This window comes from Drosophila tropicalis, unplaced genomic scaffold (assembly GCF_018151085.1).
Source record: "Drosophila tropicalis isolate 14030-0801.00 unplaced genomic scaffold, ASM1815108v1 contig_845, whole genome shotgun sequence".
Lineage (NCBI taxonomy): Eukaryota > Metazoa > Arthropoda > Insecta > Diptera > Drosophilidae > Drosophila > Drosophila tropicalis.
The window spans coordinates 6463983-6482525 of record NW_027173338.1 but is presented as its reverse complement, the minus strand read 5'-3'; the positions used below and the strand labels follow the sequence as shown (position 1 = coordinate 6482525).

General features: G+C 34.3%; 2 protein-coding genes across 2 annotated transcripts; one reads left to right on the top strand and one right to left on the bottom strand.

Annotated features, from left to right (window-relative positions):
* Positions 1-510: 510 nt before the first annotated feature.
* On the bottom strand, positions 511-1303 carry LOC137580753 (uncharacterized). Its single transcript, XM_068294872.1, has 2 exons — positions 1046-1303; positions 511-982 (listed from the first exon to the last, which is right to left on the bottom strand). The coding sequence occupies exons 1-2, from the start codon at positions 1301-1303 to the stop codon at positions 527-529; spliced, it is 714 nt and encodes a 237-aa protein (XP_068150973.1). The 3' UTR covers positions 511-526.
* Positions 1304-3178: 1875 nt separating this feature from the next.
* H2.0 (Homeodomain protein 2.0) lies at positions 3179-16579 on the top strand. Its single transcript, XM_068295572.1, has 3 exons — positions 3179-3710; positions 15716-16224; positions 16286-16579. The coding sequence occupies exons 1-3, from the start codon at positions 3179-3181 to the stop codon at positions 16577-16579; spliced, it is 1335 nt and encodes a 444-aa protein (XP_068151673.1).
* The last annotated feature ends 1964 nt before the right edge of the window (positions 16580-18543 follow it).

Genomic DNA, 18543 nt, shown 5'->3' with positions numbered 1-18543 from the left:
AAAAGTGAATTTTTTAACCACTTTGTAACTCTAGATAGCTCATAGACTTCCCTTTCAGTAGAAGTTACTATAGCCCTACAAATTGGAGACAAATTGCATTTTCCTCAAATTAATGAATAGATTAGCCCTTGGGGAAACCCATTTAGTGGATCAAACAGCGAATTTAAAATGTTTTGAATAATAGCTTAATGATTAAAACTAAATGAAGCTAAATGTTATTTTAAATTTGGGCCAATTAGTACAATAAAGTAATCAAGTCAGTTCAATTGCGGCCATAACAACATAATTTCATAATCGATATTTGAATACGAAAAAGAACTTTATTTTAAAACTTGAAGGTTTCCAATGCTAAATCTTTAAATGAAAAATAAAAAATGTCTAAAATCAGAACTTTTAATTAGGCGGAATCATTTAAAATACATATATATGACTTACAATAGAGCTAATGGTGAAGTAGAGTGCGTATATTGAAGCAATATAACGTGATTTTTTTTTAAACTGGGTGGGTTAACTTTTCGAAAAGATCTCAATAGCAATCGCCATAGCTGAACCAAGGTGTATTATCGACATCATCGACCACAACAGGTTCCCTGCGTGCCGTTGATGGTCCATAAAGATTATAACGCCTGGTACCAGCCAGCACATCACGATAGCGTCTAACTGGTGTCCTGGCCATGTGCAATTCCATTAGATCCCATTCGTTGAGGTCACGAAATACAGAACGTATCATATGCATGCGTCCCAATAGTTCGGATTCCCTTAGTCCTTCATATTTCCGACCAGTGCGTGATCTAAAGGTTTTATACACTTCACTATGATGCTTGGTTTCCGTGGCCGTTTGCAATTCCTTGCGATAGAGAGCACGAATCCCTCGTCCCAAATGGCGTATGTGCTCAAAATCTTTTATATTTAAAGCCACCAAAGCAATGGCATCCAAATTAAGCAACTTGTGGCCATCTATATAGTTCTCCTTAAATGTTTGCTAATATGGAAGCAGAGCAAACTCAGAATTAGATATACAAATTGTAGAGTATTGACAACCTACCTCATATTCTGGATAACCAAAATTTCGTAACCAATCAGCGACATCTTCTATGCTCCATTTGAATACCTCGGTTCTGCCCTGGGCATCAACTACCGCAGCACAAAGATTGAACAACGAATCGGGTGTAGCCTTAAACTGCATGGGCACATCCTCTTTGTCATATTCAGCATCGGGAAACATATAGCTGGGATAACGAAAACTAAACTGCTGATCATCTTCCTCATCTACTCCTGGCTCACTAATGCTCAAACTCTCCATGGCACTGTCATTGCGACGCAATAATGATGGTATCCTTGCTGATGATACAGCCGATGGAATCGAGAACGGCGACGACGACGACAACGACTCCATTCAAGCGGATGGCACGTACTGTTATGCCATGTCCTAACCCAAATTCAATTGGGCCCACAAAAAATCGTTTTGATTGCGGTTTACCCCTAAGGACCCTCGATTCGTGTCTGTTTACATTGGAGTGCAATACCCTTTCTTGTGAAAGTGTCTATGGCTTAAAGCGGACGATAGGTTACTTGGTAAATTTTCACTAAAATATGATTTGATTCCAATAGCTCTCGGCAAACTTTTCGTTTCCTTCAAGTGATTAAAATCCTTATAGAATTTCATTTTCCATAAGGGTATAGAAAATGTCGACTCAATGTCAAGTTGTGTTCCCTTTTTTTTTGTACTTCCTCTATTTTATTTCTTTGATTGCATTTGCATATCCGTTTTCTTCGTTCAGGTTGGACGCCTTTTTTGTGGTAGGGGCAGGGGAGTCCTTTCTGGCGCAGTTGTGTCTGGGCGCCAGAAAGTATGCTACGTAACGTCACGACAAGAATTTCCTATTAATAACACAATTTGCACATTTTCACATTTTGTTTTTCCCCCATTTTGAAGGCGAAACTTCGACCAATATTTACTTGCAATAATTTAATGACACACAAACGTTTTATGAAGCGTGCAATGCATTTTGATTATTTTTTGTTTTGTTGTTGGATTTTGGCCAGAATGCGGTTAGATTTATGGCACCCGGCACCGTTACCCACTTTATTAAGACACGCAGAAGAAGAAGTCACACAAAGATCACTCAATTCACACAAGGTAAATTATTTATCGATACATTCCTTTCACGAGTAAAAGAGATAAAATATTTAGCCAGTATCTCAAGTATCTTCAAGACTCCGCCCACAATATGCGCGAGGCTCTGGCATTGGCTGTTTGAGATGCTATTACTATGGCCTACCTACCAAGAAGTGTAGGTGTTTGTGTGTGTGTGTGTGTGTGTGTGTCCATTCCCATGGGAGGAGAAAGACAACATATGGAGAAATCAGTAAACAAATCTCAAAAACGATCAACAAAACAATCTCCGTGGTTTGTTTGTGTGTTAACACAGACAAAACGTATAACAAGTTTCTCATCCATGAGCACAGTGGTCGAAAGTTCATGAAAATTAACAACTTGGAACATACATATATTAATGATAAATATATAAAACTATGTAGGCAGCATATAATTTAAATGATTTTCTTTTATAAAAGTTTTAAAAAGAATGGTATAACCATTAAACATTTTCTCATAAAACTGGAATAACTTAAAAGCCAGAAACTCTTCTTCATTTGTCCTGAGATTTCAATTCCAATCAATTTGAGGGCCAAGAGCTTAGTCTAAAGCATCACAAAACAGTTGTAAATTGTAATTTAAATATAATAATAATTTTTGGTTTTATAATTTTTCTCTTTTTTCAATCCTTCAATATTGATTCACCTTAAAAGGAAATTTAAGAATTTAAATAAGGCAGAACCAACTTTTACTTGAACAAATTTGTATTATTTTGATGGAAACAGATTAATAATTCCTCTCCCACTACCAATTTCTCATAATACTCTTACCACTGTGCAAATGGAAATCTCACAGAGATTTGCTTGAACACCAAATATCGCTGGTTGGATATACTCCCGGCCGGTTCCGCCATCCTCCATACACAGTTTAGTTCTGTGTGGGTTGTCTGAGTGAAACGGTGTGCTCGGTAAAAAGAAAATCTCGTGATCGTTCTCTCTTCCGCATGATCTTGTTTTAAGCGGCGGTAGTTCTCGATTTGTTTGTTGCATCGAAGCGTAGTTCAATCAAAATACCTGAGCAATGTTACTACACGAAAGTTCAGCCAGCATGGAACAAAGTGTGCCCGAGAATCTAAGCACGCATGTGTTTAGCGAATGTGAAGTGAAATTAAAGCACGATCCTGTGGTGTTCAGTGATAATGCCAGCAAGCATCACAGTGATGTGCCATCAGCCAAAGAGTCTAACATACATCCTCCAACGACGAGTGCCAACACCACAACAAGTAATAATAATAGTTCTGCCACCAAAGTGAAACTTAGTTTCAGTGTAGATCGTCTGTTGGGCTCAGAGCCCAGCAGCGAATCGTTGACCAATTTCAATCGACATTGCTGTGATGGTAATCTCTATGCCTGTTGTACCTATCCCAATTGCTATGGACAGACTAGTTCTGATAATGCCAAGCATTTTACAAATCCTGCTCCTGCTCCAGCGCCAGTTGCCATGCCAAGTTCAATTCCCTATGGAAACTATGCGGGTTTGGATAAATTTTATCCCGCCTTTTATATGGATTACAAATCGATACTAAGACCAACACCGATTCGACCTGAACATGGTAAGTTTCATTAAAATCTGATGTGAGATAATTTGGATTGAGAGGATACAAATTTTAAATAATATTTTAAGTCAGTATGTCTTTGGGCTTAATCTTAGAAGGACATGAGCTCCCACACATAGCAATTAAGAAAAGCCCTTAATATTTTAACCATGTTTTTTATGAAATTTGGTTAACCAATAGATAATGCTTCCATATCTTACTGTCCCAAGTTATCCTTCGATACTTTCAAAATGGCCTTTAATATAGGAAGCAAATGGTTTCCTTAAACTAATGTTAGATAGCATACAAATTATATCCATTATATTAATCCACACATTGAAATTTACAGCTCGAACTAGTTATTGATACTGATCAATCATATATATATCACATATGTTTCATAAAGTCGACTTTAAAATATCTAGATAATCATTTAGAGCTTGTTTTTAAACTTTATTTTAGTTCTTTCTTCCTTATTTACTTACTTCTTTTAGAAGTTAGCTTTTGTCGTTTTAAAGATTATTTAGAAGAAAGTTTGTACAGAAAATTTAAACTTTTTTAAATTTTGTATTCGATTTTCTTACTTATTTTACTAACACAGTTTATTATAAGTTTGTGTAGGCTGTTTCTTGTCGCTATAATGATTTTGCTTTGTTCTCTTGAAGCAATAATTAAAAATTTGAGGATATTTAATAGAAAATACTTTCTATAAACTAGTGACTATAACTGGCTTAATCGTTTACTAAGATAATGATCTTATTAAGAGACTTATGGAAATGATAATGAAAACAGTTTCTCCTTTCAAGCCAAACGAGTTCAAAGATAATATCCTTTACAGAACTAAATAATATTAAAATGCACCATATTCACATCCTACTTGGGTTGATTTTCCAATCGATATCCATCTTTCACAATCTTCCTCAATATGCTACCAGTCACTTCCTGTTCCTCTCATTTTTGGTTTTTTTGTGTATTCTCTTTCTATCAACTATAACCAAATTGTTGGCATTAAAGTCCTCAAGTGTATTTAACACCCTCTTGATAAGAATTGTATATAAAACAAATGAGGCATAAACCAATATGTTGAATTCATAACAAAAAAAAAAACAAAACCGAAATCATCTAAAAACAATGAACCAATCCCAATTTGTATTCGAATTCCCTTCGACCATATACAAAATATATTTCTCACCATTCTCCATATAAACAAGATCAAAGTGCGCACAGGCTGGCCCGGGGTTCAGCCCATGTCCCCATCGATATACAAAAGCAGCAGGAAGTAACGTAAATACTGAAGAGTCTAGGCGAAAGATATCGGAGAGATATTTTCGAATTGTTTTCGTCAAGAAACGACGAAAAGAAACAGTTGAAACAGTTGTTGCACAATATGGCCGCAGATCAACTAATAATTCCAATAAAAACAAACGATTTATGATCCGATCAAGCATTTGTTTCAAGTTTTTTTCCCGTATCGTTTCTTTTCCTTTCCAATTGTTTTTGGTTTCCATCCAAACTCCCCTTATTGCAGTTTATAATGATGGGGGAGGGAGAGGGTAGAGGATTTTCATTGTGTGCTAAATGAGTGGAATACTTTGATTGGCAAATGGGGAAACTTCCTGAGGTGATCTTTTGATCGTTTCCAAAAGACAGTTTCCCAAGAACATTCTAAATTGACAGAATGGAATGCAGAAACAATTAGATTTTCTATGATGGACAAATGAGTTGAAAACGCTTTGATCAATTCTTCAGGAATTTCCATATTGTTTGTTTCATAGTTTTTAGTTTTTGTTATTAATTATCTCGATAAAAACTTCAGGCATCATCTGATTTGGTGGAAATGAAACGAATTTAACAAGTTTTAGGCCTCTTAGAAGAGGTCTTAGACGTTTTAGATTATTAAATGACTTTAGATTAGTAAAGTTAAAAAGTCTTTAAGCTAAGTAAGAAGGTAATTACAACATAGCATTTCAATAACTTTTAATTAATTAAAATTATATTTACCGCATAATATATAACTATAAGTTGCAATCTTCTAAAGTAGTTTAGACCATTGCTCTCCACGAGTAATTGGCCACATTTATGAGGTTTTTTTTTACTTTAGTTCTGATTTTCTCGGGTTCTAAGTACATTAATGAAATAATTGTTCCTGTAATTTGTTGGCAATTGTATTCACTTTAACGAAGAAAATCAAATTTTTCGGGAAGGCAAATATTGAAGACGTGTTTTCTAAAATCTTCAATATTATAGACAGTAATATGAACTCTTTAAAAAAGTTGTATATAACTTTAACTTTCGATTTGGAGCCAATTGAATATCTGAAATTTATATGGTTTTTTGAATTGAAATTACCGTCGAATGACAAATTTTTCATTAAAATCAAATAAAAATAAGATAGATTCATCGCCCATCAGTAAGGCGACCTATTCTCCTTGTCTTTCTTTTTTACGCTTAATAAAATAAAACCTAATATAAACTTATATGGCACTTACAAATGTAAATTACAAAACGACCCCAATTAGAGTTAGATAATGATTTCTTTCCAATCACCTATGTGATTACACGCCTGAATGTATGTATTTCATTTATGGTGCACAAAAATAGGTACTAAAACCGAAAAACAACAACAATTAATCAGTTCTGTGCAACTTGAAATTGAGAAGGAGGGCTACGAAGCTGACTTAAGCCAATTAATGAAATCAATTGGTTTCATATGCAAGAAGCTTGAAGCGTTTTGGACATATTACAACCGCAAAAAATCATCCGTTCTCCAATATAAATGCGCTTGGTTGAATGAAAATGTGTCAATTTTAGTAAATTCATCTAAGCCAACATCGGAAAGTGCTCAACGTGGCCGTCCTAAACTCGGTTTTCCGAATCTTCAGCGAGAACAAAACGACGACGTATAGCTCAGCTGAACGAGATCGATGAATCTGCTGTTTCTGCTTTGCGCAATGACAATCAAAGGCAAAATTTATTGCCAGCAGATCCTATCGAAGTTATTTCGCTTTTAATGGAGACCGGCATGTCAAAAAACCAATATTTGGTGATAAGGGACTTCGTTAATAACAAAATATCCATTGATTTTTTTCCAAGCTATCAAAGTATAGTCACTGCGAAAAAAAAGAGATATCCGGATAATATTTCTGTGGACGAATCTTACGCCGAAGTCGAGTTGCAAAATCTTTTGGACAACACAGCATCGAGCATACTGGAACTTCAAGCTGATGTTGTCAAAACAGCCTGTGAGGGTTCGGTTGATAATTTTATATTAATTGGAAAGTGGGGATTTGATGGAAGTACAGGTCATATTCTTTATGAATTATTTATTATTATTTATTGACATTGAAAAATATAATTTTTAACTCATTTTTGTGAGCAATTTTATGTTAAGCCTCGTAAATAACAATTGAAACAGAGCAGAATCGAAAAAAAGTAAAAAAAAAACTCTTTCTAACTCTAAGTAACAAATCAATTTCCTATTTTGTATCAGTTTTTACTAGATCGTTGTGGTTAAATTTTATTGGGAAAGTCTTCTTAAATTAAGAATTTGGTGTTCGAAAATGAAGACTCAGTCAGTAAAAAACTGATTAAAACAATTCAAAAAGCGATTTAGACACTTTTTACATTAAGTTGCCTTATTGGAAAGAAGCAAAATTTTTGGACAATCTTTAATAGATGACTTGTCTGAGCGGTCCTGTAATAACAGTAGAAGGATATTGCGTTTTGAATCCCAGGTCAGTGTGTGGTCATATAATTTACAACTTATAATCATAATTATATAAGTATTTTCTGAAGCTGGAAGAAAAGTTTGTCAAAAGACTATGACAAAAAAATCAATTTTAGAACTTATAGGGCAGATGATGGTTAGATCAGTAAATATATATAAAAACAAGTCGAAAACTTTAATTCATATATAGAAATCACATCTTTGAAAATAATTTGATTTAACCATTGCGAGGTTCATTTATGGTTTTTATTCTAAACTTGTGAACCTGATTTTAAATTTTAAATAAAAGTATTCGAATTCAGTTTACACAATCCACAACTTTAATTATTGTAACTCCTTTAGATAAAAGAGCTAAAAGGTAGAAGATATCTTCTAGTAAGTTTTATTAGTGAGCTTTCAGTCCATGACTTTACTTTCAGGACTGGTTATGATTAAGGACAAGTCGAAGTTATAAAGGACACGATATGTAAACTTTCCATATACAACTTTATATTCACCAAGTTTGCTAGATCTATTTAATTTATATTTTTTCTCGCTTTCGGTTAATTTGTTTCCAATTTCCAGTTCACCTTGAGGGTGGAAAATCTTTTATGATATCATTCAGCACCTTCTGGACATGGCAATTGCTTTTGAATTCTTTTAATGTTTTGCAAAACAAATTAGCGCCACATTTAAATAAATGATCCACTAGGATTTATGAAAATTATCATCAATATTAAATGCTTTTCAAACACAATCAAGGTGAAAATTGAAAGCCAATTAGTACATGGCATTAAATTCGACATTTCCTCAATCAGTGAGATTGGCAGAAAGAAACAAACGATCCAAATGATCGACAGATCGATGGAACTAAAGTGTTTCATCAATCCTTTAGGCCCATACCCACACACACACATACGCACGCACACAAACACACATTCATTAAATAAATTAGAATTCAAAAGAACAAAAAGAAGAAAAATTTGAAATTAACAACAATTTATGAACAAATTAGGAATCAGACTTTAAAAATAAACTTGGCCAAAACCAATTGAGGTGGGAAAAAAAGCAAAATTTCAATACGGATGGATGGAAATTTGTTTATTTGCTTAAGCAATTGGCCCGTCATTCAATTGGCGGCCAAGATACTACAGATAGCTATCCATCTAATTACCTCCAAGTATAATGAATTGTTCCGCAGAGAGCGAGAGAGAGAGAGAGAAATTGAAAACTTTGGCCCAAAAGGAGCTCTGATGGATGGGGCGCCGCCACTGCTCATTTTGGTTTCTTTAAGGCCCCTTAAAAAAAAAACCTAATGTGACTTAACTCAACCTTAGTGTATGTTGCTGCCGTTTTAAGTTAATGATAGACGGGACTTTGACTGCTTGACTGAATGACTAACTGAATGATTGGAAAACTTTCTGTGGTATTTTTAGGGGCCAAACGCAAAAGGCCAAGTATTTACATAGCCACCCACTGTGGAGAGGCTACCTGCAGTGTACGTAAAAGTTATTTTGTATGCCTCAAGCTTTAGGCGCTCCTCTACTACAATCTGCAGACTACTAGTAACCGCTTCTCCTCCGTCACATACATATACATATATTGTGATAGATTGATTGCATCCCATCGCACATCATAAAATTCTCTACGAGATTCTGTTCTGCCCATCTCGTTGGCTGTCTTTTTTTTTCTGTTATTTTGTTGGCCTGTTTGTTGTTGTTGCTCTTTGTCTGTGGTGTTGAGTAGTTTTTGTTTGATTGTTTTGTGCTTTTTCTTGTTGTTTCTCTTGTGTGGCTGGGGATCGATCGATCGATTGATCCATCCATCGATGCTTTGTTTGCTAAAGGGGTTTTGTTTTTTGTTTGTGGCTATAATACGGCGCCGCTTGCTTAATTAATTTACAATTTATATGTTAATCCAATTGCTATATGCATTTTCATAGTGATCAATCGGTCTACTAACTGAGAGGATTAGCTACATTTTCTTTTTTGTGTGTTTAAAGTAAAGTTCCCATCAGCTGGAGAGTTCGATCATTAAGATAAATAGTCATTAAAGAAAACAAAACTAATTTCATTAAGAGAAAATGCGATTCATTTAATAAAATAATTGATATAGAGAAGTTAAAAAGTATAATTATGTTTAGTAACATTTAAAAGAAATCTTAAAAATCCTTAATTAATCTAGTCCTGTGTATTTTTGCTCATACTGTTTGCAGCGACGTTTGTCAGTTCCATGCAAGCATTCTTCCAAATATTGACGAAAATTATGTAGAGCTTCTGTGGAATCTGCAGAATTGGCAAGTCTCATAACTTTATCACAGTGTAAGGCGCATTCCAAATCCACAATCTGTGCCCAGGCTTTAATCCTTGCCAATCGATGTCTAATAGCCTTCTCTTTGTCGAAAGGCTGCTTTGTTACCGTTGTTTCACATTGCTCAATGAACTCGAAAAAGAATGTCTCGAGGGGACATTGAACTTCATCAGTGGGTGGTTCCTCCTCCAAGTCATTCTTGATGTTAGCTTTCACTTCTCGTCCATAGATGTCGTAGAATTCGTATTGTCGATTTTCTATTAGAAGTGCTGTTAGTAAGTCATCTTTGGCAGTCGGATCCATTTCTAGTCAAATTGTCAACCATGTGCCATGTGTTCATATGTTTTCGATATACACAGCAGCTTTGTTTTACATACATACATTAGGGGTGGGAAAACTTTAATTTTTAAATCGAATAATCGATATTTTAAAGCAAATTCAATTAAACCAAATCGAATGTTGTTTTATAAGGACCAAACAACGATACATGTTGGAATGGTTTTAAATTATTGACAGTTGGACTGGTTTTAATATTTTGACAAGTCTGAATTCTCGGTTGGTTAGTAATATTTTTAGGAATTGGTTGTTTTTGTTGTTAATCTATAATTTATTTATAAGTATTGAGAAGAAAACACAGCGATCACGTGGGCGGACAAAGGAACTACAGGTTCCTCCAGTTTTATAATAAGTTTACAAGCAATATTATGACCTCCAAAACTAAAGACAATGAAGAGACAACATCCCAAACACTAACCTAGGATTCGAACCCGGGTTGACCTCATTGTGTAATAGCCTAATTGACTGCGTCACTTAGACAACTCATCCGCCGAGGACCGTTTTCTATAGCAAAATAAGTCTAATTGAATGAATATTCCAAGACATATCAAAAAAATTATATATATGTTTTTAATTGTTTTTTATAAATTAGCAAAACAAACTCAATTGGCTTTTAATTAACTTGATCCTTTTCTATATCACCAAAATCGTAGATTATAATCAAATTATTGCAACTCTTTTATGCGCCGACTAAGGTTGCTTTATTATTTTCATTTTTATATTTTAATATTTGCTAGTAGTTTTAATTTAAGCAATAAATATTGAAAAAGTTAAGTAGCCCTTGTAGCTGAAATCATTTTAGCAAAGTTTATTAATATGTTCTTTTTTTCACATGTTACTTTATTTCTCACTTGCTTATTATCCATTTAGGATAAGTTGCAAATAAAAATAAGGATATAGATTTTATGAGGAATTGATCAGATTTTATAAAACCCAAAGGGGTTTAATGGCTACCAAGGGTATGGTATATATTAAAAAGGTGAAATCTGCAGTTGCAAGCTTTGTCATTCTGTTTTTGGCTTCATGCAACTTGAATTCTTAACTAGTTTTAGCGTTGAAGATATGGCCATTGCAACTCTATATTCTTTAGCAAAGTCTGCTGATGATAGAACTTGGTGGTTTTTGAAATAGCCAATCTAGACAACCTGCTCACCTTTTGTGATGCCTACGATTAAAAATCTTATAAATTAGTAAGTTTTATAATTAATATTTATTTATTATGACAAGAACATATACAGTAGAATCCGGTTAGAACGGCGCTCAAGGAACAGACGATTTTCGTAGTTATATCCGGAAGTCGTCTAAACCGGAGGCCTTAGAGTCGTTTTAATCGGATTCTACTGTATGTTTTAAGAGTTAGGAATTGTCATACTTAGGCTATAAAAGGCTTTATTTCAAATGCTTTAAATTTTTGGGAGTAAAGTTGAGTCGGGCAGATATACATACATACATGAGTATATCGACTCGTCTTCTCATGCTAATCAAGAATATATGTGCATACATCCTATATTATAATCTTATTATATGTATGGGCTATGATTAAGGTATTTGAAAGGATTATTATTGCAAGAAACGTCCAAAATCGTTATCTTTGGCATATATAAAAATGTATAAAGAAAATCCAATACAAAAAATTGTTTACCCCGCATATTAGTCACTCTTATCAGGGCATCATAACGATCTCGAATCGATTATATCTGCGCTTATTATACCCTTGCAGAGGGTATTATAAAATTGGTCAGATGTTTGTAACGCACAGAAGGAGACGTTTCCGACCCCATAAAGTATATATATTCTTGATCAGCATGAGAAGCTAAGTCGATATAGCCATGTCCGTCTGTCCGTCTGTCCGTCTGTCCGTCTGTCCGTCTGTCCGTCGGTGCGTACGCGTTTTACTCAGCCATCTTAAGAGCTATCGGGATGAAATTTTTTTTGGGAGCTTTTTTTTACCCGGGTGAGATAAAGTATGAAAATCTTTGGGATCGGACTACTATATCATATAGCTCTGGAACAAAAATTTTTGCAAAAATTGGAGTATCCCCATGAAATTTACCAATATAATAGAATTTGATATAAAATCTCAGATCCCAAAATTTGACCCTGATCGGATAAATAGAACACAAGTTACAGTCTATATAAATCGGCTCAATCGCTGCCGGCAGCTCTGCTTGCTGCCTACTACGTCATCATCAAATCAACAGAGCACATGCATACACACACAGACGCAACGCTACATAAACTGTATGTGTATGCGTGCGTTGCTTTGCTTAGGGAATGAGGGAAGAAGAAGAACAAATTGTACATAGTATGAAGAGTAAAATTGTTTCGTTTGTATATTAATGAATTGAGTTGCAGAAAACAAATTTTGAACATGTGAAATTATTATTGTCAAGGACTGCAAGGGTATATAAACTTCGGCATAGCCGAATTTAACTTCTTTGATATTTTTATAAAGAACTTAAACAAGTAAATTTATATTTGTGCCCTGTTTACATTGAACATTTTACACTTAAGTGTTCAGATGATGCATAATGAAAGCTTTTGTACATAATTTAAGTGAAATATTCTACTTGTGCCTTGGCTTTTCGTCTTAACCATTTTGCACCTTGCACTCAAAACATTTAGTTCGCTGTTTACCAAAATAAAACAGAAATATTCGCCAAGCCATAAATATAATCCGTTCTCGATAGTAAATGCAAATAAATCGATATAATTTAAACGTTCGCCACAAATTTATGGCACACAAACATTTACCCCCAATGCATCCGCATCCAAGTTCCAAGTGGCGAATGCCTCTGCGTGATTTAAGATCACACCTTGAAAATTATCACAACTCATTAAGATATTTACCGGGTCCAATTGAACTTATGTGCTGGAGAGTCGGGTGGAGTCTGGAACGGGAACGGGGACAGGGATGGGGGCGCCCAATATTTACAAATGTATCTGAAATAGCAGCAATTAAAGAAGATCGCACTGCGTTCCCAAAAGGTGTTGAAAATGAATGGAATACTCATTATAACAAAACGGCGGCGGTTGACACAAACCAAATGCCAGAAGCCGCAAAGCCAATTAAGATGGGAAAGGCGTGCGAGTTGATGCTGGATGCCATTGCAGAGGTCGCAGATGCAATTGTATCTACAAGTGCATGCAACAGCCGTAACAGTGCGGCAATGCATTTCCGTTGCAATGTAAATAAGTGAACATTTCTCTAGAGTAAATAAAAAGGTAAGCCACCAAATAGGGCGACGTTTTTATACTCTAGGAAACAGAATTCCAACGAAATTCTAAAAGGCTAAACAATGGAATTTTGTTTATTTTTTTACAGGACTTTTATTTTCCATTAGTGAGGCTCACGAAGGGAACAGTTTTTGTTTAGTTTTTACAGTGACATTTTGTCTTTATCAATAAAATGTAATTACATATTGTTCCCAAAGTCCTACTATGTATGGACATGCCTTTTACGTAGAGGATACCCTTAAGGTCTTTTAGTTAAACCTTTGCCTGTTCTAGTCATCTATAATCAAAATTTCAATAGATTTCTTTAATGATCTGAATTAAGGAATGAATTAACAATCATATTTTAGTTTTCAGAGATGGGTAAAAATAAAATCGTTTAACTTCATTTAAAGGGAAACCCGATTTAATTTTAGATATATGTACATATCTATTCAGATTAAAACCGTCTTGAACTGTATAAAAATCTTTTTTAAGTAGAAGAGTTAGAAAAACTTGGAAATTTCTTAAAAATATTTAAAAATATTTCAAATCTGTCTTAATATTCTCTTTGTTTTAAACCTTTCCAAAATGCAAAATCAATTTTTTGAAACCAAACCCAATTTTTAAAGAGAAAATCATAGGTTTCTCAATTCATGATTGATTCTTTAAGTATTTTCCTAAGCCACAAATAAACAAATACCTAGAACTTACTTTGAGATCAAATTTTAACCTTAGAACAACTTGGCTGTATACCTTTAAAAGCAAAGATTGCCTCCTGGAACTCCTGACAAGTGTATAACCAAAGGAATGAGGCCTTCATTAACAAGAGTATAAGAAAATGTTATACGAAAATAATTAGAGGCTGCCTGCCGTGTGAGGAAAACAAATTTTACGTACCGCACAGTTTATGAAAATCAAATAAAAAATGCATAAACTAGTTTAAGCGCTACCACAAAACAAAAAAAAAAACATTGGTACATACATATCGTAATCTACATATCTGTTGGTATTTAAAAAACATTTAAACGAGAAAAATAAGAAAAAAAGTATTCAACCTCGTGTGCCCCATGTCGTGTTCGATTACCCCAAATAATTTTTTCATTTTGTTTTTCACTAAGAGATTTTTAAATTGTTTTTGTTTTTGGGCGCTCCTGAATCTTGTGGTGTAAACAAATGCCTGATTATTTCCAATTAAGTGAAAATTTTATTATAAACAAACTCATTTAAATATTTTCAACGTGCGTTCAATTTTTTTTTTCATTTCATTTTTCGCCCATTTACATTGAAAATAATTTACTCATAACAAAATGTATAAGAAAATTGAATTTTTTAATAATTCTGATATCAATTTTACCTTATATACTTTGCGGATTACGGAAATGCGTGAATTGTTCAATACCAAATTGAAAATAAATACCTATAGAAAGACAATATATATTATTTCCTCCGGATATCGTCGCTAACTAAGGGAAGAGGATATTGCACCCTCTGAAGCTTGTAAAAATAAATAAAATCATTTGATATATTATGTATGTCGGAAATACACAAATTCTCAAAATATTCTATATTCAGCCTATTATAAATAATTATCTTACAATTAGAAAAAAGAATTCTATGAAACTACGTTTTTTTGGGAGATTTTGCTCAAAAATTCTGAAGAAAAATATTTAGCTATAATTAGGTATAAATAATTATAACATTTTTTTAGAGTTTTATTTAGACTAGCTCAGGCAGATGTTATGGGAAATGTCAAAATGAGTATTCTTACTGATTTTAAATTAAAGTAGATAATTTTCATAGTTAAAGGAGAGTGGGGCTTATCGGGCAACCCACAGCGCGATTCAAAATGTAATAAGTGTCCTTCGATAATAAACTTACTCCACTTCATAGTATTCCAAAATCCAGAGATATTAGTCACTGGCTTTACCCAGATGTATACCCACGGTTTCTAAAGTCTCTTGAAGATATGACGAACTGGATTTTCACTCGAACCAACTGGCAATACAACCATTGGACAATAGCAATCAGACAATCAGCCTGAGGCGGATCCATCCATTCCATCTTCCTTTTTGCATTGCTCTATGATGTTCCATATCCAATAATTGTCCTATTAAGGACAGATCCCAAAAAGAGAACTCAAAACAACAATAATAGTGAATTCAAACAGTCTTCAAAGTCGATGGCCTATCTTTCTTACTTTTTAGAATACCAGTCTTAATTCTAAACTTATTTAAACAAGTATATAAATCTAGTTTGATGTCTCTAGCTTTTATACTTTTTAAGTTTTATGTAAATTCTGGAAAATTATTCCATTTTCCAAAAACGGACAGTTATCGGACTTACTTGGGCGGTTTCTATTTTTAACTTCTGGGGTTTCGCTTAATTTGTATATTCTTTGTTACGAAATTCTGTTTTGTTATTAATTGTATTTTAATTCTATTCTTCCTCTATTTAGCAACCACATTGGCAACAAATGCCCTTTTACGATTCCATCAGCAACACCATCAACAGCAGCAGCAGCAACAACAGCATCAGCAGCAGCAACATCTCCACCCGCAGCAACATAAATCACCAACAGGGACATCAGCAACCGCTGCTGCTGCTGCTGCTGCTGCATTGCTGGCACCGTTGCACAGTCTGAAGACATTACAATTGACACAACAGCAACGATTCTTAAGTAAGCCTCCACACCAACTGCTGGACATTCCACCAACAACAACGGCGACTGCAACGACAATGTCTGGAGGACATCATAATAGCATTAGCAATAGTCACAATGGTAATTCAAGCAGCAGCAACAGCAATAACAACAACAGCAATGGCAAACGTAAGCGCTCCTGGTCCCGGGCTGTATTCACAAATCTCCAGAGAAAAGGTCTGGAAATACAATTTCAACAACAGAAATATATAACCAAACCAGATAGACGCAAATTGGCTGCCAGATTAAATCTAACAGATGCACAAGTAAGTTATTGGACATCAGAAACTTAATAAATCTATAATATACATTTTTTTCAATCTAAAGGTTAAAGTTTGGTTTCAAAATCGTCGCATGAAATGGCGACATACACGTGAGAATCTGAAAAGTGGCCAAGAGAAGCAGCCAACACAACAACAGCAACAACAACAACAACAACAGCAATCCATATCAATGGCCAAGCCAACAACAACAACGACAACAACAACAACTTTGTCAGGACTATCAGGATCTACGCCGCAAGAGAATCTCGACTATAGCTCAGATAGCTGTTCCAGTGCAGATCTGAGCGATCAGGCCGATGACGATGATGACAATATTGAAATCGATGTAGTCGAATAAAGCGAAAGTTAATACAGTCAATGTTAAAAGTTATTGTTCAACGATAAGTGTGAATTTAATTTATTGCAATTTTAGTTATAATATTATAAATACTAAATCTCTATTTTCATATAAAATAAATGCTATAATGTGCCAAATATAATTAACCATGGATCATATACATATATGAAGATCTCCGAGATCCGTTAGTCATACACTTTTGTTTCATTTTGTTCATAATAATTGATAGCCCTTGCCCAATTCGACAGAAATATGAAACGGAATTAAAAACCGATTGCAATCATAACAAAACGAAACAAAAATAACTTATTTATCTCAAAACAAATTGTTTACCAATACCAACCAAAAAAAAAGTGATAAAAATACTTTTCAACTATTTACTTATTTTTGGCTCAAAATTAAAAATAACAAGTTCTGTTCAAGTTGGCCAGCAACGACTTGTAGATACCGAGGACTACCGAAATCTTTCAAGATTTCTTATTATAATTTCCTTCCTTTTCCTGTTAAACCGGAAACGCAGCTGTTTTGAAAGTGATTCTAATAAAATTAAAGAGGTGTAGCTACACATATGCCCAAAATATTAGATCTGATAATGATCCTTAAGCGAGTGATCGATCTAGAATTGAGAGTTGGGGCAAACCTTTCCCCCTAAAGTATGCTTCTGTTGACATCTGCTTTCTAGAAGTCCATAAAATTGTATCTTAAACTTGTGGAATATCCTTTGGGTAAAACATATTCCTCGAAGAAATATTTATAAATTTCCTAACTCAATAAACAGTTTTCCAGCCAAATTTTTTACCAATTTTTAAAAATTAGCCCCATTCTTCGCATATAAACTAAATACCCTGTGACGCTTTTCATACTTAAAGGGGCAAAGTTATATTATTTCACAGCTCTATATCACCCAACTCCCTAGGCTCTTAAGTATTGACAAGAATTTTGCAATTAGTAAATGGATTACTTAAGTTTCTCATAACTAAAACAAGGTGTGTTTTAGCTTTTATATTAGATACAAGGAGACTCCCCCTTTGACCATTTTAAAGAGCTGATCTTCTGAATGGAATCCCAACTGCCTACTTAGCTTGATAACTGATAATTTCCTAGAGTATAAGGAATCCCTTTTATCCTAATATCCCTAAAGAAGTTATCAATTTGAATCAATCCACCAAATATAACTCAAATTAGCCCGATAGCTTCTAAATTTTTGGTTTTGCCGGATCAAATATATATATACCTTAACTTCTTAGGTACTTTATAAAGAGAGAAACACTCATCCAAAAGTATCTCATCCATAGATGACACACAATACGCAATGTCATTTTCATATACAATATATTCCAAACAAGGTGTGTTTTAGCTTTTATATTAGATACAAGGAGACTCCCCCTTTGACCATTTTAAAGAGCTGATCTTCTGAATGGAATCCCAACTGCCTACTTAGCTTGATAACTGATAATTTCCTAGAGTATAAGGAATCCCTTTTATCCTAATATCCCTAAAGAAGTTATCAATTTGAATCAATCCACCAAATATAACTCAAATTAGCCCGATAGCTTCTAAATTTTTGGTTTTGCCGGATCAAATATATATATACCTTAACTTCTTAGGTACTTTATAAAGAGAGAAACACTCATCCAAAAGTATCTCATCCATAGATGACACACAATACGCAATGTCATTTTCATATACAATATATTCCAGTCTCTCTCTCTCTCTCTCTCTCTCTCTCTCTCTCTCTCTAAGCACCGGCACCAACAATGAAAATTTAATTAAGGGAATACCGCTGCGATCAGCAAAATTTGAGTCTACAACAGCAACAACAACGGCAACAGAAGAGACCTTCTAATCTAGAAGAACGATAAAAACCGATACCAACGACAGTTGGTCAAGCAAGTGGTGGCGACAATGCCAGCCAAGGGAGAGGGGAATGGGAAGCGGTTGCAACAGAAGCGTGTATTAAGCAA